This window comes from Micropterus salmoides, unplaced genomic scaffold, assembly GCF_014851395.1.
Source record: "Micropterus salmoides isolate LMB-PRFRI ecotype aquatic unplaced genomic scaffold, ASM1485139v1 Ms_hic_scaffold_8, whole genome shotgun sequence".
NCBI lineage: Eukaryota > Metazoa > Chordata > Actinopteri > Centrarchiformes > Centrarchidae > Micropterus > Micropterus salmoides.
In genome coordinates this window covers 7,883,159-7,907,927 of record NW_024044570.1, presented here as the reverse complement: position 1 = coordinate 7,907,927, position 24,769 = coordinate 7,883,159, and the positions used below count along the sequence as shown (strand labels likewise).

Below are 24,769 nucleotides of genomic sequence, written 5' to 3'. Positions count from 1 at the left end.
ATTTTGCTCTCATTCACTGCTAACCTGCACTGTGTGGATCAGGGCCTCCGTTTGGTCAGATATGCCATCCCAGCCTGAGTTAGTTATCAGCTTGTTACTTGATAATGTGTTAAATGTGTCTAGACCTACTACTGTTATGTTTACACTCCAAATCATGTAGACTCTCCTTAGCTAAAGCTCTCTTTGAACACACAGGTCCCACAATGTTTGCACAAATTCCCACAGACTTCAAAACATTTAGAGGACTGGTTCACCCAAATTTTATATAAAACACTCAACTCTGGTGATGTCTACCATATAGCAAAATTTACTAAATGAGTTGAGATGTCTGCCTCCACCCAAGCACAATGGAGAATTGAATAATTACTTTTTTAGTTTTCCAAGAACGATGAACAGTATTTCACATCAAAGTGTGATGATTTTATTTGTGAGGATTTCTTTCAACAATAGTGAACTGAATATTTGCTGGATAAAACAAGCAATCTTTGGGCTCTGGAAAAGTATAATGGGCATTTTTTTCACTACTTGCTGACATGTAACAGACAGAAATTTCAATTAGTTCATCAAGATTAATTGCAAATTAACTTATCATAAAGAAAATGTTCGTTTCAGTCCTAATTAGTTTTGTAATTTGGTTCAACTGACCCCTTAAAGCCTGCTAGACTGCCTTACAACATAGCTAACTTTGCTTATTTTGTTGTTTCATAGCTTTTTGTTCTTACAGAAATTCGTCTTTGAGGCAGTACATACACAATATATAGCACATCTACTTAACTGCAAACACTGCATTTACACAAAGCCATGAAGGAAGGTTTGCATAATAAATACAGACAGGCACAATGTTTCAATGAACCAAATTGCTTCAATGTGTGTACATTTATTTCCTAGAGATCATACTGAAGAACAGAGCATGAGACATAGAATGTCACTGAATTACACTGAGCTATGGCCTAGAAAATGTTGTTTTTTTTTCCAAACATCCTGCTCAATACACTCGTTGTCCACCGACAATAAATTAAGTCTGTTATCCAAAGTAGCAGTGTCGGTATTTAGAATATCTGTACATTTTCCAACACAAAGTACATTAGTTGTTCCCTTTTGAATTTCTCACACAGGCTAGTGATTTACATGAACAGTGGCTGGTTAATATCATTGCTATCATACTGTGTTTTCACAACAAAAATTACATTATGATATAGGATTACAGATCTGTAACCACAAAATGTGTACTTATAAATATTGAACATTTCAAATATGTAGGTTTTTGTGCAATTTCCAAACGTTTCAGTCATCAGAAAATGACTGTTTAGAAATTCCCAGATGTTTGTAGGAGTCCTACATTACAAGAAACAAAATAAAGATTGTTATTAAAGAAAACATTTAAAAGACACACTTTAAGAAATCATGTACAGTTTTCAGTGGGCCACTAAAAAGCTAAATGGCATATATCAAAGTATGCTAGTGCAAACCGGACGTACTGTACAAAGGTGCTCTGTTTAATGTTGTTCATGGCTACTAGGTCACCGTTATCTGAGCTGTGAAAACAGGGACATTAATTTGAACATTAAAAAGGCATATTTAGCACTGTGGTAGCATAGCAGAAAAGTTATTAGCATACTTACAGTTATATAAGCTATAGCACCGTCATACCCCACCGCTCCATAGTCTGCTGAGCTGAATTCCGGACCTTGCTAGAAAATTGAACATTTTAAGCAACTCGCTCTGGCAATCTGACATATAAAAATTCCATTTTTTTCTTTCTCCCATTGTGCAGACAATAGCAGCAACCCACAACAAGAATTTTGTTTTACACCAGCACCACATTAAACCCATGTTAGTGACATGAACAGGAATGAGTTTTGAAAGAGTTTTACAGAATCTACAGTTATGCAAATGTCCAAATAAGACTAAATGAGTTGAGATGTCTGCCTCCACCCAAGCACAATGGAGAATTGAATAATTACTTTTTTAGTTTTTCAAGAACGATGAACAGTATTTCACATCAAAGTGTGATGATTTTATTTGTGAGGATTTCTTTCAACAATAGTGAACTGAATATTTGCTGGATAAAACAAGCAATCTTTGGGCTCTGGAAAAGTATAATGGGCATTTTTTTCACTACTTGCTGACATGTAACAGACAGAAATTTCAATTAGTTCATCAAGATTAATTGCAAATTAACTTATCATAAAGAAAATGTTCGTTTCAGTCCTAATTAGTTTTGTAATTTGGTTCAACTGACCCCTTAAAGCCTGCTAGACTGCCTTACAACATAGCTAACTTTGCTTATTTTGTTGTTTCATAGCTTTTTGTTCTTACAGAACTTCGTCTTTGAGGCAGTACATACACAATATATAGCACATCTACTTAACTGCAAACACTGCATTTACACAAAGCCATGAAGGAAGGTTTGCATAATAAATTGATGAAAGAGTTTTACAGAATCTACAGTTATGCAAATGTCCAAATAAGACAGAAATTTACGACAGTGTTCGAAACCAGCTCATTAACACATTCATGTTGGTATATCAATTATGAAGTATGAGTGTTCCTACAAAAGACAGATACTTGGAGTGAACCAACAGTTCTTCACACTATTTGAAAATTGTCTTGATGTTACAGAAAGGCTGAGGAAATGGTGAGTCAGCAACTGAACAAAGACTTGTTTCTGGAAAAACAAAAATCATACGTCAAAGTTCATGTGCATAAAATGCTGATGAGCCATCTGTCACACAAGAATCTGTTTGAGTTTCAGATTTGCGACATTTCTTTACTGACATACTATATCTTCCCTGGGATATTAATTATCCTAGCAACACTGTGAACGCTGCTCACCATAATCCTGGAAAATCTTGCTCCAATGTTCACTTGCATAACAGAGGTAATGACGGGGAACGAGAAAAATGCACTCCCAGGTGAGACAAAGGCAGATGGAAAAAAACAGAAATGATTGACAGACTCCTGAGTGAGGTGACACCGCCAGTTATAGTCAATCACCGAAGAGCTTAAGTCTAGTTTGTTCATATATGATCACACTGACCAGAGGGAAACATGATTACTCTTCCTCCCCACATCAGCAAACCAAAGGACAGTTGAAAGAGAAAATCCAGTCTACTCTACATCAGAGGCATCGTTGTCAGAATGTAGGCAGTTGCTGCCTTTTACCCGGATGTAGTGGATGTGGCGTTTGTCATTGGGTGAGGTGGCTCCGCAGGAGCAGAGCTGACCGGTAAACAATGTCTCGATCTCTTCCAGCTGGAGGCCCTGGGTCTCTGGGAGGCAGCCCTGGACGAAGAGGAGACCCAACACCACCAGGCCCGTGTACATGAAGAACGCCCCTGGAAGAGAGATTCACATGTACATTTTCATTGTAAGGTTCTGAGGTGTGGCTATCATTGTTCGACATCGATAAATCGATTGATGTCCATAAATTTATATTAAATATATTTCAATACTCTTCCAAGAATAATCCTCCCAATTATAAGGAAAATTTAAGGTTAAATAAGCTCACATTTTCAGCTGACAATGTGTAACTTAAAAATGACAATGCAAACTGGGCTTTTGCATTTCACTTTATATCATGATCACGATGCTGTGATATTAGATTATCATATTATATTGTTTATTAATACATTTGGAGAGTCACTGCGATTGCAGTTTGAGCTTGTTTCTGACTTGTCCATGCCTTCCATGGGCAAATAAATATGTGACAAAGACACTGACAGAATGAGTGGAAGTTGAAGGACAAACTTAGCTTGTATATTTCATTGTCACCTTGATCCACAGTGAGACGGCACCTACAGTTTGTGTTAAATGACTGAATCGTAATTATCCAAACAATTGTGTTTTTTTACACTGTATGTATAGAGAGTATGATCTGATGTAGTTCCACCCTGCTCTATTAGTAGCAAACCAGGACTTGTAAACAAGTTGAAGCTCATCTCATCTCCCTCACCACTGTCCTGTTGCTATAAACAAGTAAATGTTTATAGTGACCACGCCTGGTTACATAACAAGTAAAAAACAACATTTTTGGATCTGGCTAAGGCAAAAGACTCACTCTGAAGTTGCAGGAAATGCTTTCACTGACTACTTTTCTGACTATTTCTATTTAAATAAAATATATATATATCAGCTAACAGAACTGGAGACTAGGCAAATCTGTACACTACCCACAAGCAGAGCTGTGAGCAACACAGAACGATTTGTAGTCGAGTTGGAACGACACATTAAAACAGTATGTATCCTAGAGGAAGCCACACACATCACAGATAACACACACTCTTCTCATAAAAAGTCTCACCTAACACATAAAGACAGTTCATGATGTGACAATGTATTTATCGTCATCCGATGGCTTGATAAAGTCTTACCGTAATAGGTGAGAAACTCAGCGACATGAAGGAAGGTCAGAGACACCAGGACGTTGAAGATCCAGTTGACGCCAGCTGAACAGGCGTTGCCAGTGCTTCGGGCCCACAGTGGGTAGATCTCTGAGTTCACTGTCCAAGGCATGGGGCCCATACCTAACACACAGAGCAATTCTTTAATATTCACAAGAGTAACATCCATTGCACAAATAATTTCCTGATATCCGGTACGTAGCAATACATACATAAATGTTATTTTTCATGTTCATACACATAATTTTTACTTTGGGTATTTGTTAGTGGAAATATTTTGTTTTCCAGGTGTAGAGTAGCATTCCTTTATTTTGGCATTACGTTCCTCAAAGACAATTTACACAGGTTAAAATACATGTACACATTAAAAAGATCATTAATACACATTAAAATATTATTTTCAGACCTGGAGCAAAGAATGCAAGGTACAGGACGAGGCCCAGCAGGACAATCCAGGAGTAGGAAGTTGGACAGAAGTTGTAGGCCCAGATTGGGCTGTCAGCTGTCTCCGTACGGTTGAAACACCTGGATTAAATTGAAACCAACATACAGGTTTTGTCTCAATTCAATCCTGATAATCCAGCAAAGGAAATCTGGTTTGCAGGCGGTTCTGTGTGTTGCATTTTGTTAAAAACAATACAGTAGCATCCTCTTTTCAAATTATTTTCAGCTTTAAGGATGCTGAAAGTTAGTACATTTGTCTGTCATGTGCAAAGCAATGTAACACGAGATGATGGTGATAGCCATGTGGGTGTTGGGAGTTTGTGCTGTGACACTCATGTATCTCAAATATTTGTCAACCTCTCATTTACTCCCTGTCACACGACAACACGAAATGTCAGTGTCTGACCTTCCCCAGGCGGCGTGATCAGTAGACGTTTGATCGACAGGAACGCAGGAGGAGTCGTATACACTGGTGCTGTTTTCACGATAACAAAATCCACAATCCGGATCCAGCATGCATAATTCACAGAACCTGGAGGACAGAGCTAAATGTAAAAACCTCCCACATACCATTACATCCATGCCGACACAGGGCCGTCATACTACTCAGCAACACACATACTCCTCTGTTAGAAGTGATTACAGGAGCCTTTGATAACAACAGATATGGTGAAATTACACATGTCCACAGATGCAGGAAGAACAATGAAAGGATTTTCGGTCAGATCATTACACAACTGAACACAGGTACATGTACAGGAGTCAAATTTAAGTACTGTGATACAAATGTAATTTTTCTCACTGAAGGAGCAACTTTTTACTGATATCATAAATTGTGACATCACAATTTGAAGCCTAAAGTAACTCTTTAGACAAGTGTTAAAACCTACTTTTCTTCAAGACCCCTAATGAACATTCGCTTTTCGTGAGCAATTTCCTAGAATGCCTTTCAACAACTCCTTGAAAAGCTGCATGGACTCTCTGTATTCAGCTGTTGGTTGTGTGTTGGCAAAAAGAGTGATGTAATAGCGTGGTGAGAAGTTTTCTTGTGGAGAAAAAGTGATTGATGTGAGTGTATGTCTAAAATATGTAACAAGGCTGTGGCGGTCAGTATAGAAAGCGCACTTTCTGACTACAAAATTATGAGACTAATAAGAAACAGTTAGTCTTGGGGATTGTACAACATACTGAAACCTATTTAACTATCAAACAAAAAGAATATTGAAGACACATTACCTACATATGCCAGTTATCTGGATGAATCAGAGACTTGTCCCAGTGTCTCAAAATGAAAACTAATGGTTGGCGGTAAGGATCAAAATGACCTCTTACCCGTATAGTCTGCAGGTTGAGTTCTGAGAGTCAACTGGGTGGAGGGTGATTGGTGGAGAATTCTGGGCAGATAACAAGAACCCGACTGCCAGCAAAGTCAGACTCAATGCAGTACCTGTATTGGAGAAAATAAAGCTACTAAATATAGCTCTCAGAAAGAGCAAAAAATGTTAATAAATAAATCCTGCAGAGATTTTTGCACAAGACTACAACTAAAATGTAGAGAAAGACATTGCATCCTACAAACCTTCCCTGTCCATCGTATGTCCCCCTCAATAAAAATGCCATTGTAACATGACTCAAAACTATAATAAAATCATCACTGTCTAAATAAAATATGAAATTACAGCAAGCAATTATTATTCTATTTTGTTGTGAATTTATATACCGATGGTGTTTTGACTTCTCATTGGGCTATAAAATATGTGAATACATAATATTTACAAAATAGTGAATCTCAATCACAAGTTGTATTGAAAAATATTTTAATTACAGTGATGTAAAATTGAGAAATGTCCTATCATTTGTCAGGCTGTCAACAATGCTACTATCCACATTACAAACCTAATAGACTGCCCAGGATCAGCTTCCTGCGGCCCACTCTTTCGACAAGCCACACTCCAACCAAGGTGAACACAAAGTTGGTAGCAGAAGTTCCAGCAGCCAACCAGATTGCCTGTTTATCATCCCGCACCCCTGCCATCTGCAGAATGGTTGCACTGTAGTACCTAGGTATGAGCGAAGAGGTTCACTGAAAAGCCAAATCAATTTACATTCCAACCTACAAGCAAATCTCAAAACTCTGACATGACAAGTGTTTCCGGTTAGACAGGTCAGGAGGCATTAAAACACAAAACAGACTCTGATTTATTAGTTGAGCTTTTACAACAGTGGGTGCAGAGATTATAACGTGGGAGCCATTACAAGATAAAATAGATGACCTACATGACGGTGTTTATCCCAGCCAGCTGCTGAAACATCTGGAGGCCGCAGCCAACGAAGAGTGCCCTGCGAGTCGGACCGTGGCGAAGGATCCGCAAGATAACAACTCCTCCCATAGAACAAACAAGCAAACATTTTAAATGAATATTAAAGCTTCAACTCATGTACCTTTATTTTTATTATTTTTAAATCAAAGTCACTTGTCACTTTGTACAAATAGCTGTTAGGTGACATCTAGACAAAACTCAGTTTTCACTGAAATATTTCACCTGCACTCGCCCCTTTCTCCTCTTCCTCAATGCTAGTTTTGATAATGTCGTACTCTTCATCAACGCTCTGGCCTCCTCTGATCTGGCTGAGAACTTGTCGGGCCTCTTGGTTCCGGCCCTTTTGGAGAAGCCAACGGGGGCTTTCTGGCAGGAAGAAGAAGCCAATGAACTGCAGCACTGCTGGGACAACGGACAAACCCAACATGTACCTACAGTTTGGAGTGGAGGGGAGAAGAAATGCTGAAAGAGACATTTGCCACCGCTGATTCTCAAGTTGGAGTCTGAACACTCTCAGGGGTCTGACAAGGAGTCCATTTTAAGCTAACCTAAATCATGAATTAGAGCAGCAAAGATACACAAATAAGGATGTCCAGAGATGATCCACAGGATTGAAATCTGAGCTAATATTCAGCTCCAAACGTTTCATTTGGCTTTTTTTTTAACGGGATCCATAAAGCCCAATCCATTTATGATCCTTTGATTGCTTTGCCTGCATAATCAAGCTGTCAGAATTGATGCACTGACACTAAAGCCATACGGTTCTGTGACAAGTGAGTGCACAAAACTGGAGCTGACAAATGTTGTTTTTTGTTTGTTTTTTTAAGTCGGGCACTAATATTGACATTTGAGAGTTTAAAAACTTTGCTAATAATATTCCACCAATATTGGGGATTAAAAGAGTTTGTGACCAGCATACTGTATGTTCTGGTTGCAACTAGGGCTGGGCAATAAAACAATAATGATCATTATCACAATATAATTTTCCTCAATAACAATATAATAAATGTTCAATTTATTGTCAGTAAATATTTGACTAAATTCATTTGAATCACAAACAAATTAGCACTTAATTTTTCTATTCTAAAATATTAATTTTGTTGAGGAAAGGGGACTGAAAAAACATTTACTAATCATATTTGTTGAAAAAGATTTTATCATAATAGTTTTTAATGTTCTACCTCAGGCCCTGTCTACACGAACACGGGTATTTTCATAAGTGGGACTTTTTTTTCTCCACACGGAAACGCAGTATCAGGTCACTGAAACCGAACATTTTTCAAAACCCCTGCCAGGGTGTGGATTTTCAGATTGTCAGATTGTGCGCCACTGCCTGCTTTGTTTACAATTTTATTAGGCTCTGACTGGCCAACATGGCTTCACGGTTAGGGTCATATCGGCGCAAGGTGGTTTGGCACGCTCTTGACAACGTGTGTTTGCGTTTTCATGTGGATGTAGATTTTTTTTAAACGAAGGTGGAAAAACTCTGGTTATAAAAATACCCGTGTTCATGTGGACTAGGCCTCAGATTTGTTAAGTGATCCATTGTTTGGCATCAAGTGTTTGTCACATTCTGACCATAAAGAAAAGTTTAACCACATAATTATCCATCTGGTTTCTTCAATTTTCACTCAGGTGCAAAAATCAGCCTTTAAACTGTTTTTATTGTGATAACATTTTTGGCCATATCGCCCAGCCCTACGTGAAACTTGTGAGTGCTACACTGACTTAGTACAAACAAACCATTGGCATTTCTGTGCTGCAGTTTCTTGTCACTATTTGCCAATATATCTGGGAAAAGCACTTACTCTTACAATGCCGATTTATCAGTCAGGCTCTGGACACAACAACACACAGTAGCAAACACTTTCAATTAACTGTATGTGAGCAATTGTCAGATCTATGTGGGGTTCAAGCCAGAATGACTAACGCTGGGTATTTTATTATAGTATTATCAAGTCCATTTTCTCCTGTCTTATGTGCATAACTTTAGTCGATGTCTGCTGGGTTCTGAGGCCTAAATGCAGGTGACCTACATTCAATCCCGTGCCTCAACACATCCTGCATAGACACAGACGAAGGATCGAAGCTGCTGTTCTGCTAAGATTGTATGACATTATAAAGACAAAGCATTTATGGAGATCTTTCACAGCTAAATGCTGCAATGTGTTCACTGAGTGGTTGAGTAACATCCTCTGTTGGCTTCAAATAAGACAGAGAAAGAGAAACTGTAAGGTAAACAAAACTAAAGTGATCCCATGACATGGAAAGTTACTGACAAGATAGGTGTAGTGTAGAACTAGCACATACCTCCAGCCATCATGGCTCAGGTAGCTGAAAGCTCCGTCGACCACACTGGCAATAAACTGGCCACCAGTGATGAAGAGGGAGTTGATAGTGACCAGCAGACCTCTCTGATGAGGAGGGGAAACTTCTGCGAGGTATACAGGTACTGTCATAGAGGCAATGCCTGATGGGAGGAAAAAAAGAAGGGATTTCATTTTGAATGGCCCAAACATTTCTGTACCCTTTGTCCCAAAATCTTGGCACAATAACTTCTGAACTGTCTCCTAGATCCACAGCCCTATTCTTGAACCAAGCAAATACAAGATGGTAGTATTGGAAAAACAGGTCTGGTGGGATATGGTGAGAGGTTGCATTGGAGCGGACTATCAGATCTTAAACAACTTACATGCAGGTTAAAATCTCGACATATCTGTGGGTCTGAATTCCTGAGCAAACATGTGTAACAATACTTTTGTGATACCTTATTCTTTTTACTCTTTTTTCCTTTAACAAAACAAGCAGAACTGCTCTGTGGACCAGTGTTAAAAACCATAAACAAAAGGAAATATTTGATCAAAGAATATGTAAACATGTTCAAGTATCTGACCAAACAGCTGATGATGATTTATGCTATAAAACTATCACGTCTCTTAGATAGACAAAACCTATATGTATTAAAATTACCCCTTTTCAACAACTCACCTATTCCCAAACCAACTGTGATTCTGCCCACAAGAAGCAACACCTTGTCCGGTGCAAAACCCATGATGATGCCTCCGACGCTGAAGATGAAACTGGAGAAAATGATGCAAATCCTGCGCCCCAGCCACCCATTCAAGAAGCCTCCGCTCAGGGCAGAGAGCGCTGCAGCCCCAACAGTACTGGACACAAGCAGCTCCTGCCACAGATTGTTCAGGTTCATCTCCTTCTTCAGGAGCAGCATAGCCCCGGAGACCACCCCAGTGTCATACCCAAAGAGAAATCCTCCCAGGGCAGAGAAAAACGCCAACATATAGACGAACCCCGATGTGGAGGCATCTTTGTCCAGGAGATCCCCACCAGAGTCCCCAGATGGAGGCACAATGAGACTCTGCTCGCCGCCATCCACTGATTTCTGCCTCCTGCTGCCCATAAGGTTGCTCATGTACTTCAAGCTGTACTCATCGTGGCTGCTGGACATAAGGGAAACCAGAAATTAAGCTCACCAGAGGTTAGTTTAATAATAGCAGCTCCTTGTAGCAGTTCTCTTTTAATAAAAAAGATGTGCCATTTGTCATTGCGCATAAAACTCCCTCAAAACGTAATGTTAGCAGAGTTGAGAAGAAAAAAAAAAAGGAGATTAACGCTGCAAAACCAGGCATCACATTAATCTCCGACCTACGTATGTTTTGAGGAGCAGCTCGAACAGGGAAGAAGCCAACACGTCCAGATTTTAACAGCTAATTTATAATTGCTAACGAAAACGTTTCTTGATACGCCCCCGCTGTTGACCTTTAGTACGGCAGATTTCAGGGTCATGTCATGTGAGGAATTTTCCGGAACGGTGCACTTTACTGGCTTCAAACCGAGTTCATCTGATTGTTTACCAACAGCTCTGCTCTGCGTGCGGCCATGTCTACGTGACGTCACCTGACTGCCTTGCTGGAAAGTGATGCTGCGTTTAAGGCAACTCGGAAGTTTGCGACCTCCAACTCGAGAAAGTCGCCACTGTATGAAAACGCCACTCGGGTGAACTCGGGTTCAGCTAAATTGTTGTCAACATATGTCGCCTGGATTGGGTAGCTGGATACGGTAAACAATCTCTTAAATGCATCTTAGTTATTCAGAAAAACGTTAAAAATGTGAAAACGGTAGGGAATATACATTTACTGATTTTGGCACATTACCAACCGATGTAGCTCGACGGGAACACAGTAAATAAGTATATTTATGTCACTCCTTTTAATTAAAATGGCTATCTTTTTCATATACAGCAAGGGCACTGCGGAGGGTTCAACCTATGGGTTCAACGTGTGTGTACAGTGTTCACGTTTCGCGTTGGAAATTTCCACTGGGAGAAATCCGACCTCCAACTGTGACAGGGAACGCAGCATTACTTTAGCAAAGAAAAAGTTATTCCAGGACTTTTAATGTAAACAACATGTAATTATAACAACCTGGCGTATTAAAAAAAGTGTTATCCGCACGCAAATAATGTACCAAGTTTTTGGAAAAATATCTCTTTCGAGCATTCAAACTATTACTTGTTTATTTTAGAAACAAACTGACATGTTCACTAGAACGCAGCGCAAAATATCTGTTTTAGCAATTTAGTGAATCCCCGCCTATCAGTAATGATATATAGGCCTATATTGAAATAAACCTCAGATATGGAGTGGGTCGTATCAATCAATTTGGCACACAGAAACTACTAATAACTGCTGAATGCCTATGTAGACAAGATATGATTGGTTCACATTATTGCCCACAGCAGTTTGGGGCGGTGGTGAGACTATCTCAAAAGCAAACTCTAAAATGTGAGAATGTATTGGAGCAGTAGCAAGGTAATGCTTTATTTATCGACATAGAGTCAAAATGATGTAATAAACGGCATGCAGAACATTAAAGTTAGAAAAAGTAATTCAAGCTCATCTAGCCTAGTATTCATGTTCAGTCATCAAAAATCCCTCACAGGCAGATGAAATAGGAACGTTAACATCACACAAAAACCCTGTTTTAACACAGATGTCGTCTGTGCAAAATAACACAAACTATACCCCTGAAAAGCTTATTCTGGAGCAGTGCTTTAGCCGGTGTCCTCTTCAACAGACGGAAGTTTGTCTGTCTGATGTTTCCAGATCATATAATACGGGATGTTTGTCTGAATTACCCCGATCACATGATATTTTCACAAGAAAAAAGGAACACGCCCATAATGAATAGATTAACTGTCTGTGTTTACTTTGTAAGCCTTGTAAAACGGCAGGAATTTACATTGCTGGACACAGATATTAAACAAACTATCCCAAGATATTAGGCAGCTGTTCCTTATTCTCATTTGAAAACTAAACAATGACTGATGCATTTTGATTTTATTTAGGAAGTTAAGGGCAATTCCCCTCTTTTATAACATTTAATCAGGAGATCGGACGAGCCTTCTTTTTATTTGGTTAATTTGTCATATGCAAATGAAAGTTCTTTAGTTGTGTTTGCATTTTTACCCAACATGGAAGTTTGCATAAATAAGATTAAGCAACAGCAAATAATGATTTAAAAAAAAAAATCTAAATGTGTCTCAGTTACTAAGTTGGACACATGGTAATATTACTATTATTACCGAATGAGGTGCCAAAGAATGTAATAGACAGTGTAAATACCGTAGTTACACTATTATATACGCAGAACTAAAAAGACGACTACGGATTAAATGATAGAAGAACTGCGATCCAGTGAGCCGTCCTTTCTGAGAACCTGCACAGCTAAAGAGGACACTGCCAGACATTTTAATCATTTCTACGGCAAAGTACTGTTTAAAAACGATATCATATTCTTTGTGGGGTTCATCAATGGTGATAAATTATTTATATTTTATGAACTTCTAGTCATTATTTTATTGCAGTAGAACTAACAAGGTCTCCTTTATTAATCTCTCAATATTACTAAGAGGGAAATATGGTGTTCTTGATCAATTTGTTGATGTATCGTAATTACCATTCTTACATGCTATCCTAAAATAAAGGTTTTAAATGAATGTCGGCTGACAAATTAACTTCATTAGATTGCTATCACAGTTTGATTTGTCCAGTAGACCTACTAAGTGTTAAGGGGTAAAGGTTAGCCGAAATGCCAATTTAGTCGAACAAAACTTATTTAAAATAAAACAACAATACAAATTTTAGAGAGTCAATAAAACTAACTGAAGCAAAAAACTAGCAAACAAATTATTGTTATTTTACTTTGTTGATAATAAGGTTTTTCAGGGGTGCATCCCCATTGGCTAGTGAGTGTTTGAGTGACAGCACTGCTGATAGTGAGAGCAACAGTGATCAGTGAGAAAGGCAGAGGGAACTGTAAACAATGAAGGACGTAGGCCTATTTTCTATAGAGTAATAGAGAGCAATAGCTTGCTTGCACGTTATGTTTTACTTTTACAGATGATCAAATTGTTTTTGCTTCAGTTAGTGTCATTCTTTCTCAAATTATTTTTCTTGTTTGAGATTTAAGAGGCCCGATTAAATTGGCACAAATCTGATTCCGTCTATATATGAGTTTTAGATCTACGAAATTCTTAATGTAATGTCTACAAAGACCTAATTATGAACTGGCAACAGTATTTGACCCTCAAGTGTCGTAAAACAAAGCTGAGAGAACAGAGCTGCTGCCTTAACGCCTAATGAAAACCGGACGTTGCGCTAAAGTCCGACGCAATTTAATTACTTATATTGTAGCATATTTGGTGCCCGCGTCGCGTAAAATTGCGGTAAAACTTTTATACTGCAACACATGTCTTTGGAAAGTGAGAAAATGACTACATACAGTGAATAAAGTCACTAACCCTGCCTGTCAGCTGGCAGCTCGCTGTGTGCTGTTTCAGTACTTTTACCATAAAGGTTAGAATATGCGTGCACTTGACAGACTGCGACTGCGGCAGACCCCGTCCCCTTCCACCATGTGGTGCTACGCGGTATGAGTTTCCAGTTTCCTCTTTAACAAACGGGGAGTTTTTCTGGCCGGAGTCATATGATGCGACTGTAGGAAAGGAGGAACACGCCTGTCAGAAAGAGGACGCGCTCTCCTTTCCCACCACAGACACAATAGAAAGTGTCAAACTCCACAAAGAGGAACACGTTTCTCTGCCAGAGGAAAGTTAGCCGAGGACGGCGACGTCAACGTCGGAACAGAAACTCTGGGACTCTGACATCTTCCACAGTCTTGACAGCCAGTTAGCTGTACTGTAGCTAGTGTAATATGATGTAACATAGCTAATGTTTAGAAATGTGCTCTAATAACATGGGTGGCACTTTGATCCGTTTCTTCTTCTCACGCAGCAATGCTGCAGCAGAGTGGCCGCCGGCTCGAAGCCCTTTCGACGGTTCTGACAGACTGTAACTTTACAGATTGACCTAAATGCACGTGAAGTCGTCATCTGGAAACGAGTATTTCAAAGACCATGGTTAACAAAGAGGAACTTGAACAAAGGTTGAAGAAACTCCTGGTTAGGCTGAAAACCCCGCAAGAGGACAGACAACTGTGCACACTGATTCAAATAATCCAGGATCTGCTTTTCCTGGCGCACACCGACGATGGTAGGAAACAGATTTTTCCTGCATGTGCATCATACTGCCGTTCATAAACAGGCACGATTTCCTTTGACCTTGTTTGACTGAAGAGCAGTGGTGGGAAAAATAATCAGATCCTTTACTTTAGTATAAATAATACAATAGTCTTAAAATATTTTTTAAAAGAAATGCATTCAAAATCTCACGTATACAGAAGTATTATCAGCACAAATGTAGCTACTTAAAATATAAAAAAGTACTCATTATGCAGAAAAATGACTTCTCTTAGTGTTATTATTATACTATGGGAGTTATTTTTGATGCATTAACATGTAAGCATTTTTTTTAATGTTGCAGTTGGTGGAACTTATTTGATTATCTTAATATATTATAGTATGGTACAGTATTTTAATTTAAACAGTGCATCATATTTCATTAAAAAATTTCTCCTATTTTTTTAAACTTTCTCTTGCATGTTCGAAAAAAAAGATTTCAATTCAACAGATAAGACCTTATTCTCAAAAGTAACCAGAAACTATTGATGTAAGATAAATATAAAGCAGAAAAAATTACAATATTTTCTTTTAGATGTTGCAGAGAATGGAAGAATTGAAATACTCAAAGTGAAGTACAAGTACCTCAAAAACACTTTCTTAAAGTTAGACTAGGCAACTTGGAGACAGCTAGATTCTGAAAGTATTCTACCTAAAAAAAAAAAAGAAGAAAAAAACAGAGCAACATCTGGTTTTGATTCTTAAAATGGTACACCTTAACTTATGATAATGTGTACCTTTTGTACTCAAGTATACTTTTTTGATAATATTAAAGAACTTTTATGTAATTTAACTCTTGAAATCCAGACTTGTAGTTAGGACTGAAACAATTAGAGGATTGATAGGAACATATGAGAGTTTTGGAGTGTTGCCCAGTGAGTATTTCATATTGTGGTATTGCTTACATACTTCTCCTTTGCTTCAACTTCAGTTGACCTTAATTTCATCTGTTTATGTAGGCCTATTCTTATCAGTATGTTTCCATCATTGCTGTTATTGAGCATTGCCCAGTTTAAAAATCTATTGTAAATGAACATAAGGCAGCCACTCTCTTATAATTGAACCCTTGTTATTGCTAGACTATTCTCCAAGCTTTTCTATATGCCTTTAAAATATAAATAAGTGTTAAAAACGCAGTCTCGTCCTTGTCACATCATGTCTTCTTATTTGTTGCTCTATGATGCAGCAGCTGAACTGTTTGAAGACAAAGATGTCCATGCCCCCCTCATGCTGGTGTTGTCATCCTACATGAGCAGCCAAAGAGTCCAGCAGGTACTGCAAGACATCAGACACCTCACAAACCTTTGATTGTGCAGTTTAGTTTTCCTTTTTTGCATCAGCACTTATTGTTGTATGTTATTCTTTAAAATAGAATGGGCCATCTTGAACTTTGTCTGCCTAAATAGAGAGAACGATGTGCTGAAGGGAAACAAAATAGTGTACCATCTTAAATTAGACACACAGGTGTTGAAGTGTTTACAACAGTTTCGGCTCTGTGGACTGTAGCTTAAAAGTCATCCATAGCTGACATGCCTATGCCTGATCTAGTCAGTTTATGGTGTCTCGTGAATACCTATCAGAGGTAAGTTTGCTGCATGGCACAAACCCAAAGTCAGATTGTGTGACTCATGTATTGGCCCAGTCATAACAGACTCATTTGAATGATAAAAAAAAATCGTGTTTGAGGCATTCTGAGGTTTCTCTTCAAGAGCTGTAGGCAGTTGTGGGATTTATCTTGTCAGATACCGTAAGCCTCTGTATTGGTTCTGGAAGGTTATTGCTTTTGGCCCAGCTACAGTGGAATCAAATAGTTTTTGAATATATGTAGGTCCTCAGCTGGAAAATTGCTTCAGCATCTTAAATGTAAAATAGACATTGGCTCCTGACATGCAGGTTGCACATTTCCGCAAGTGGCGGATTTGAATTTCAGTTAGAAGTTCAAAGTGTTTTCCTTCATCTATCTAGGAATTATTATGTTTCTCTATCTTATAACTGTTTGACTAGCCTATTCACTTCCAGCCAAAGTGTGACAGATGGTGTAATCTCCTTGCTGCAGGTGGGTTGGTCACTGCTGTGTCGGCTGATTGAAATATGCCCCAGTACACTGGACCAGTTGACCAGACCTCTGCAGGTAGCCAAGGACTGGGAGTTACTGGGAGTGCACCAGTAAGTAAAAACATACTCTATTGGATGTCCCAGTTGCTACTATGCTACTGCTCCCTTGAGGGATGGGTTAAAGTGCAGAGAACAAATTTCGCAACATGTATGTGTCAATAAAAGTATCTTCTTCATCTTCATCATCTAATAGTTGCACAGGAGTGAATTCACATTTTCATACATGTACATACACATTTAAACCCAGGAAATAATTCTGCTGTGCATTTTTTAAATTTGTGACTGGGAGAATATAAACAGCAGTAACAATATATTGATGACAAAATGGTTTTCATCTGCAGATAAAAAGTTTTACATGTGGGAAACAGTGTCCATCCCCTTTGGCTGTGTTTGAGCACAGAGCATCATCAATGTAAACACTGCCTCCTCTCATCTTGCCGGAGTCTTGCTGTCAAGAGCTTGATCTGGGATGTTGATGCAGCATGTCTCTGTAAAGATGTGGGCAGTCTCTGAATTCCTTGGTTACTTGGCCAGCCTGAGTCCCATTTTGTGAAATGAAATATTGTACAGACATTCATGGTCTTAAGAGGATGAATCTTAATGACTTTGGTGATACAAAATATTTATTAGAATATGTGTGAGGGCAAATATATGTAGTTGACATTGACATAATATAATACCAGCAACATGTGTCTATGTAACGAATTAATTCCACATCTGAGCTGGACTCTTGGACAAAGTGTGGCCACTTTACCTGATCTACAACCATTTTCACTTATATTAATAGATTGTGGCTCTCAAATGTTTCAGGTCCAGTTTACACGCACTCGCTACCGTACTAGAGGTGACCGATCTTTTCAGGCTGTTGCCCCTAGGTTGTGGAATGACCTTCCACCATCTATGCGCTCTTCTGATTCTGTTGATGCCTTCAAATGCAGACTAAAGACACATTTATTTGTTCAGGCTTTCAATTAGCTACTTGTGGGTTGATATGATCATGTACTGTCTATGCTTTTATTGTGTGTATTTTATGATATTAATGTTTTTGTTGTGAAGCACTTTGTGGCCCTATACCTGTGAAAGGTGCTATAGAAATAAACTTTTACTTACTTACTTACTTTACACTGTCAGTTTCAGTTTTCACTTCCTGCTCCTTGTAAGTAAACGGTTGTGTTCGTAATATGGTATCACGCAATGTCAGTTTCACCTGCCAAGTGACTTTTTCTGTTCTTTTGTGTTGCTGTCTTTCTCCAAATCACTTCCACCAAGCTATTTGATTTTCTTCAGTTCTAAGTACACAAGGGTGCTCAGACAATAAGAGGTTATAGGAAACATGTTTTTAGTCAATGATAATGACGAAGGTCTGTAAATCATCATCTGGATTAAAACTATTTTAAAATATGCAGTATATTAATTAACTTTGTTCTCCAGGCAGATCCTGAATGTACTATCTCAGTACAGAACAGAGTGCAGTGTGACCATGGTTGGACTCAGAGCCCTGGCTCTTCTGCTTAGATCAGGTACATACACATTAGGGCATAACTCCTGCTAAGTATGATGCCAGCATAAGTGCTAGAAGATTGAAAAATCGCCTTTTCTGTGACTTAACAGCTCACAGTTTGTGAATGGTGGTGATTGTACATTATGGAATATTTGATGAGGACCTCAAAGCCATAGAAAGGTTTATGTGATGATGAATTAATGTCATCAAATCAATACAAGAGGAATCTCAAAAGTAAATGAATCACAAAGCAGTCGAGAAAGGAAGAAGAGTAACAATGGAAAACACTGTTATCTTCATGTAATTATCTGGCCATAAATCTGTATGTCACAGTATTTTCTATATGTGGTATATAGGGGTTCCCCTTTCAAAGGCTGCGTCAATAAAACTCATTGTCTTTTGTAGTTTATACTTAGAACAACAAAAATAATCTCTTTGGTTATGCTTATTTATGATCATGTGCAAAAAACTATATTTTATCATGCTTTGTGTGATGAGGCATTGGTTAAACTAAGACATGCATCACACAGTCTGCAAACTGCCTTGATTAGTCACTGCCAATGACAATAATTAAGCAACTGACTCTGAGGAGCATTTTTTAAAATAACATCATAGTTAATCCATAGTTGACAAGTGGTTGGTGAATATATTGTATTTTAAAAATAAATAATAATTATTTCAGCTTTTTTTCAAATTCATGTTCAAGTTTGTTGGATAGAAGGAATCAATCATTAAGGGTGAAATAAGCATTGCAATTCAAATTTGTTAGAATTCAACCTTATTAAGGTGTCGGACTTGTTTTTATACTGTTTAACTCACGGTTATGTAGACATGACTCCTTTGCTGGTGCTGGAGGAGGAGGAGGATGTGTTTGGCCTGGTGGTGCACGCGATGAAGAGGTTTCCTACCAGTGAAGAGGTGCAGCTCCAAGGCTGTGGAGCGCTGCAGTTCCTCCTGGAAAGGGGTGAGCAGACACAGCATCTAACCTCATATATACCAGCAATTATATATATTATAATACCGTAAAACTTCAATTAATAGCCGAGTCCCGAACAGCAGCCTATCCCGTTTACTGGCCTGGTGTGGGAACACATTTTGACAAATGAACGCAGGTCTCCATTAAATACCTGGTCTGGTTTTTATATATAATATATTACATTTTTATTTTATTTTGGATGTATCAAACTTTTTAAACCTTGCAGGGTCACCTGCTTTAGCTGCTTAGATTGTTAATATAATAATTATTAATATTAATGTTTAAAGGTATGATCAATATGTCAGTATGGACACGGTTAGATTCTCCACAATTCAATCGTTCAGTTCATTTAACGGAAACAAGCCCCAAAGTCTATTTCTTACAGATTTACTGGTGTAACCCGCATGGTACAAGAGATGAAAAGGGAAAAAAAAGTGCCGACTCACGTTACCTTTAAAGTGCATGTTAAGTCTGAATATGTCCATTCCTTTCCATTCCCTTAGTCTGTAAGGGTCCAACGATCAAAAGAATCAAAACAGCTTTTCATGAAAAAAGAATCCAAGTTATGAATCTTGTCATGTGAAGTCCATTGCTCTGCTAACTTCTGCCACACTTTTCTCATCCTGCACCGTGTTGTTGTTTTTGTTACGTTGCTGCCTTCAAAATAAAAGCGCATAAGCTGTCGGTCGGAGCTACATTGAATGAATGACGTGTATTTGATATTATATGATAATTTTTATACAAATAATATTCTGTTTCAAATATATAAACTGTTTCATAGTAGCCTATTGCAGGTTTGCCCGGGCTATTAATGAAAGATTTACAGTATATATTATTTTTTTGTTTTAATATTCTATGGCCTCTCCTGTCTTTCAGCAGTATATTTGAGATATCAACAGTGACACTTGACTGACTTTTATTCTAGTATATAATACTAGCTACTAGCTACTTTTAACTAGCTTTGCATTAACATTTTGCTAATGCGTGTTTACAGTAGCTGTTCTTGTTTCTGTGTTTCCAGTAAGTGATGACCACCTCGTGGAGTTTATAGAGAACCAGGATCATGTTGTGGTTCTGGCGGCTCTACAGAGATTCCCTGACAGCCCTGAGCTGCTTCTACAGGCCATGAAGGTGCTGCTTCCTCTGGCTCGTCCTGGTAAGTCCTCTTTGCACCCAAGTGAGGTCTAAGAGGGAAAGAAAATAACTGGAATAGTAACTTTACAAATTGATTAATGCTAAGTTTTAAGAGTTCTAATATGTTAGCACTCTTAAAACCTGATTTCTGAATCATATCATACATTGATTGCAGATCAGTTGATTGATTTCTCAACGTAGTGCAGAAGCGAATTGGAAAATTAATGAGTAAAGGTTTTGTTTGAACCTCAGTCTGATGAGGGTGAATGGATACATTCAGAGTTCAGAGTAATGGTTAATTTGTTACACCACATGTTGATCATGAAGGAAGCATGTTGAACATCAACCCTTTTCTTTCTTTATTTCACACAGTCTATTTATAGCCTCACCACCAGAACATGATGTCACTGTAATGCTTTTCAAACAGTCTTGATGTTAATCAGATTAAACCACAAACGACAGTAAATATGTGTGATGTTATGTTACAATGTCAGAACAGCTGTTTGTGGGACAGGAGAGCGGTGTTTGTTGAAAATAATCAAATCTTCATGGAAATTCCCTCATGGTGAGGAACACAGCAACTCCTTTAGTGAGATTCTATGTAGTTTGCTATCCAGATCCATAATAGATAATAGATAATTGGGTTGGAGTCTTAAAAAATTTCCATGAAAAATTATTTTTAATTTTTGGAACTGCAAATGCAATTATCAGAATGCAGGGAAGCCCTGAATCCTGGTATTACAAGGATTATATTTTTCTGGCCTTTTGGTTATTAAAGATCAAAATATGTACGTAAAATACTCTTGTCAGTGGTCTACATTGTCATTCTTGCATTGCAATATCTTGTTATCTCGGCTATGATATTCGCTGATACATATTCGCTGTATAAAAGTATTGGCCATGCTGATGTTATGGCCAGTCTTTTTTCTGTAAAGGAACAGTGCTCCTTGTCTTGTGTTTAAAGAAGCTTGATCACTTATCAATATGTTTGTGACTGTAATGTTGCTCATGTATTCTGGTAAAAACTAACCATTCTAGGAGTACAGTCTTTTATGTGTGTGTGTGTGTGTGTGTGTGTGGTTTTCCGTCTGTATTAAAAGTTTGTTACACAACAGACATCATATCTGAAATGTTCTCTGAACAACACTGGCCAAATATAGTAGGTTACATATTAACTGTATTTCAGAAAAGGCAGGATAAAGGTAAAATGACTAAGAACAAACGGAGACATTGCTCTTTACTGAAATTCCATTTAGCTGGATGATTTCTGCATGAAAAATGGAGCTGGACATTTTCTATGTTTTTCAATGATGTACGATTTATCATGGCCATGGGGGGATTCCAGATTATCTGTTGATACCATTCTCTGTTATTTGTAAAGGACATTTCTGACCTGCTTGTCTTTCCTTTCTTTGTGTTGTCCATAGTGAATTTGCTAACATCCAGTATTTTGGTTTAGATATCTAAAATGGTATAGTTGTGACTTCAAATTACATATTTTGATGTGTCTCCCATCATGTTGTTTATTGTAATACTGAAAGATCACTTTATATTTTTTAGTTTACCTCATCATTTATTTTGAGTCCATCGGCTTTTCTCTTCCAGGCAGTAACGTGGAGATGCTGATGTCAGGAAGTGCTCGGTGCTACAGTGTGATCATCTCCGCCATGGACGCCTTCCCCGAGGTGGAGGAGTTGCAGGAGACGGCCTGCTGCTTGTTCAGGAGGTTTACTTCAGGTCAGACCCAGGGGTCACATTTTCCACAGACTGAGCCAGATATTAACACCATGTATTAGTATTTAAGTCTCGTTTAAATATTCCTGTCCCTCCTCCAGTAACAGAGTTTTTCAGTTAGTTTAATTTGTGAATAAGTTGAGTGTTTCTCCCACCACCTTTACCAAGTTACATATATCCTTAGGTATTAGTACAATAACATTTTGGGTAGCAGTTTGGGTAGGATAGTATGATTTGGTGGCTAGTCTTACTCTAACCTTTTTGTGTAACAAGTTGCATATATAGCAGCTTCTCATTTCAAAATGTTAGAAATTAAAGTGCATGCTCTGTTTACTTGAACCATTGTAAATGCCTTGCAGACAACACTTGTAAACTCTCAGATGCACCGTCAATGAATAACTTTGGAGTACGTCTTCATTTGTTCAGTCCGTGATGATAACGCTGTTTGTGAAATCAATGAATCCTCACTATCAATACAGTAGTGTTTGGATTTTATTCATCCTGATGAGCTAATGTGTTTGCCAGTTGACAGACTAAGTTCAAAGAGGTCATTAGAGGCATCTGTTCAATCCAGAGTGCGCTTGTTTTGTGTAATTTTGTAGAGAGCTACTACAACATCCTGGTACTGAACGGAGTCCAGAGGGTCGCAGTGAGAGCCTGTCGGACTTTCCCCAACAACGCCACGCTGCAAGCCGCTGCTCTTTCCTGCCTGGCTGACCTCAGTGAGGACACACACTCACACATACTATATTTAACTCATTTTTATTTGTGTCCACATAAATGGGTCAGTGATGGAAACAAAAGAACAATGCCTTGACTTGAACTTCAACACATAGAAGTGTTACACAAGAGATGATAAATTATATCAGGGTACAAAAACAGCACATCTCTACATATTGTGACTGTGCTGGCTGATTTACTCAATTCGTCAGCCGTGTACCACCAGCTTGTTTTTTCCAGGGTGTTAAACATGAACATGTAAATAGGTGATTGCTGTTTCCAGGTTATGCAATAGACAGGGTATCTGTGGGTGTTGAAAATACTTAAAAGGTATTGATTTAAACTCTCCAAAAAAGGCCTTAGAAGGTATTAAATAGTCTTGAATACGTTTCCTTGTTTTCTGTACACAGTAACATTAGTTATAAAAGTTGTTTGTATGTGGTTGCCGGCTGTTGAGAAATGGAGACGGATGAGACAGTGTATTGGGGGCTGTTAAATCCTTGTGGAGTTTCAGTCAGCACAATCAGACCTGTCGCAGACGGTGTTGGTACTGCTAGACAAAGTAGCAAAGAAGCTCAGTGTCAGTTTTAATTTCAGTTAACAATTTAGATTTGCTTAAATAAATTAATATTTTTTTATTATTAATCTGTCTAATTTTTCTACAACTTATCTAGGTCCAGGTCATGTTAACTGATTAATTATATTGCTAGGAATGATTGTTACACACAGCTTGGAAGTAATGACAAAATGTAATATGAATGTCAATTAAATACAAAATTAATAATTATCCATATTGTCTGTTATCCATATTGTTTTACCATCATTATTTGACTAATGTGACATGGAAAATGTATTATATTGCATTCTGTGTGGTATTAAAAAAGCCAGTTTTCGTCCAGGCTTAAATCAACACCAATGTGTTAAATTTTTATGTGATCATAACATCTTTCACATAGTTTTTGATGCTACTGGGCATCACCAAAGTTCAAATTCCCTCTGTCTTTGAATGTAAGTTGTTTATTGAAGTGAGGGTATTCAGGGCTTTTACACGTTGTTTCAACTAGAGTCCTGTAACCTTATTGCCAAGTTATATTCAAATTTGAAACAAAACTGTTGGTTAAAACAGAAGACCTCATATTGCCAATTAATATAATCTGATGGTTAGATTATTTTCTCAATTTCACTCACACTGTATTGTAACAAATAGATCAATCTTGCACCATGTATGGTACAGTAATTCCACCATACTGTCTCCTTCTGTCAGCTGCAACCATCGTGAAGAACAAAGCGGTGGCTGAGCAGGGTCTGGAGGAAGGAGAGGAGGAGGAGAACCGGGGTAGGGAGGAGGTAGAGGACATGGGCCTGGGCTGGATGGAGGCATGCTGTATGGCACTGGAGCTCCACGCTGCTGAGCCAGCTGTACAGGCCAGTCCAACTTCTTATGAGCCCCGGGCTATGGCAAATATTTTACTGTCTGAAGTCTGAATAATAAGTAAAAGTCTCTAACTTGTGTGACTCACTTCTGATGTTTCAGGAAGCAGCAAGCTGGGCCATTCACAATCTGTTACTGCATGGAGCTGGAGAGAATCATTCAGAAGAGGAAAAGAATGAGAGGTACACACTGAAACAATGAAATACCACCAACACATCCTACACCAGTGGTCGACAACAGTTTTTTGCAGCAATGCTTTATTTCATGTAAAATCGAGAGCTTTTACTTTGAAAAGTTCTGAAGGACTTTCAAAAGAGTCTTTGGCTTGCTTGACACATCTCGAAATGCCTGTCAGGAAATGTGAGATTAGATTCCCCTGAATGAGAAAAGCA

At 38.3% G+C, this 24,769-nt stretch overlaps 2 protein-coding genes across 13 annotated transcripts in view; one reads left to right on the top strand and one right to left on the bottom strand.

The window, feature by feature from the left end:
• Positions 1-380: 380 nt before the first annotated feature.
• LOC119894465 (proton myo-inositol cotransporter-like) lies at positions 381-11,109 on the bottom strand. 10 transcript variants are annotated; one of them, XM_038707245.1, is made up of 14 exons: positions 10,836-11,109; positions 10,157-10,626; positions 9,479-9,638; positions 7,391-7,599; positions 7,125-7,233; positions 6,744-6,907; positions 6,180-6,294; positions 5,254-5,379; positions 4,810-4,928; positions 4,374-4,526; positions 3,166-3,338; positions 1,623-1,691; positions 1,479-1,535; positions 381-1,335 (listed from the first exon to the last, which is right to left on the bottom strand). In XM_038707245.1, exons 1-13 carry the CDS (start codon positions 10,970-10,972, stop codon positions 1,527-1,529), a joined length of 2,013 nt encoding a protein of 670 aa, XP_038563173.1. In that variant the 5' UTR covers positions 10,973-11,109; the 3' UTR covers positions 381-1,335; positions 1,479-1,526. The 10 variants fall into 10 exon arrangements, with proteins under 10 accessions (XP_038563173.1, XP_038563168.1, XP_038563172.1 ...); XM_038707240.1 differs by having other exon boundaries at positions 1,479-1,691; XM_038707244.1 differs by having other exon boundaries at positions 381-1,535.
• Positions 11,110-14,147: 3,038 nt separating this feature from the next.
• The window catches only part of lrrk2 (leucine-rich repeat kinase 2), a 37,043-nt gene continuing 26,421 nt past the window's right edge, over positions 14,148-24,769 (top strand). Inside the window, exons 1-10 of one of the 3 annotated variants that reach the window (XM_038707236.1) lie at positions 14,148-14,739; positions 15,955-16,037; positions 16,822-16,931; positions 18,312-18,400; positions 19,211-19,345; positions 20,379-20,513; positions 22,097-22,228; positions 22,828-22,947; positions 24,210-24,370; positions 24,480-24,559. In XM_038707236.1, the coding sequence (XP_038563164.1) occupies positions 14,604-14,739; positions 15,955-16,037; positions 16,822-16,931; positions 18,312-18,400; positions 19,211-19,345; positions 20,379-20,513; positions 22,097-22,228; positions 22,828-22,947; positions 24,210-24,370; positions 24,480-24,559 (1,181 nt within the window). In that variant the 5' untranslated portion in view covers positions 14,148-14,603. Of the gene's footprint in view, positions 14,740-15,951; positions 16,038-16,821; positions 16,932-18,311; positions 18,401-19,210; positions 19,346-20,378; positions 20,514-22,096; positions 22,229-22,827; positions 22,948-24,209; positions 24,371-24,479; positions 24,560-24,769 lie in introns of all 3 variants that reach the window. The other 2 variants (XM_038707234.1, XM_038707237.1) reach the window with 2 other exon arrangements.

Bases quoted from the DNA above. Each gene is read 5' to 3' on its own strand.
- LOC119894465 (XM_038707240.1), bottom strand. From the start codon at position 10,972: ATGACCCTGAAATCTGCCGTACTAAAGGTCAACAGCGGGGGCGTATCA. The intron at 6,908-7,124 runs GTAGGTCATCTA...GCTCATACCTAG, and splicing joins GCTGGGATAAACACCGTCAT to GTACTACAGTGCAACCATTC. The intron at 4,929-5,253 runs GTCAGACACTGA...AATTTAATCCAG, and splicing joins GATCACGCCGCCTGGGGAAG to GTGTTTCAACCGTACGGAGA.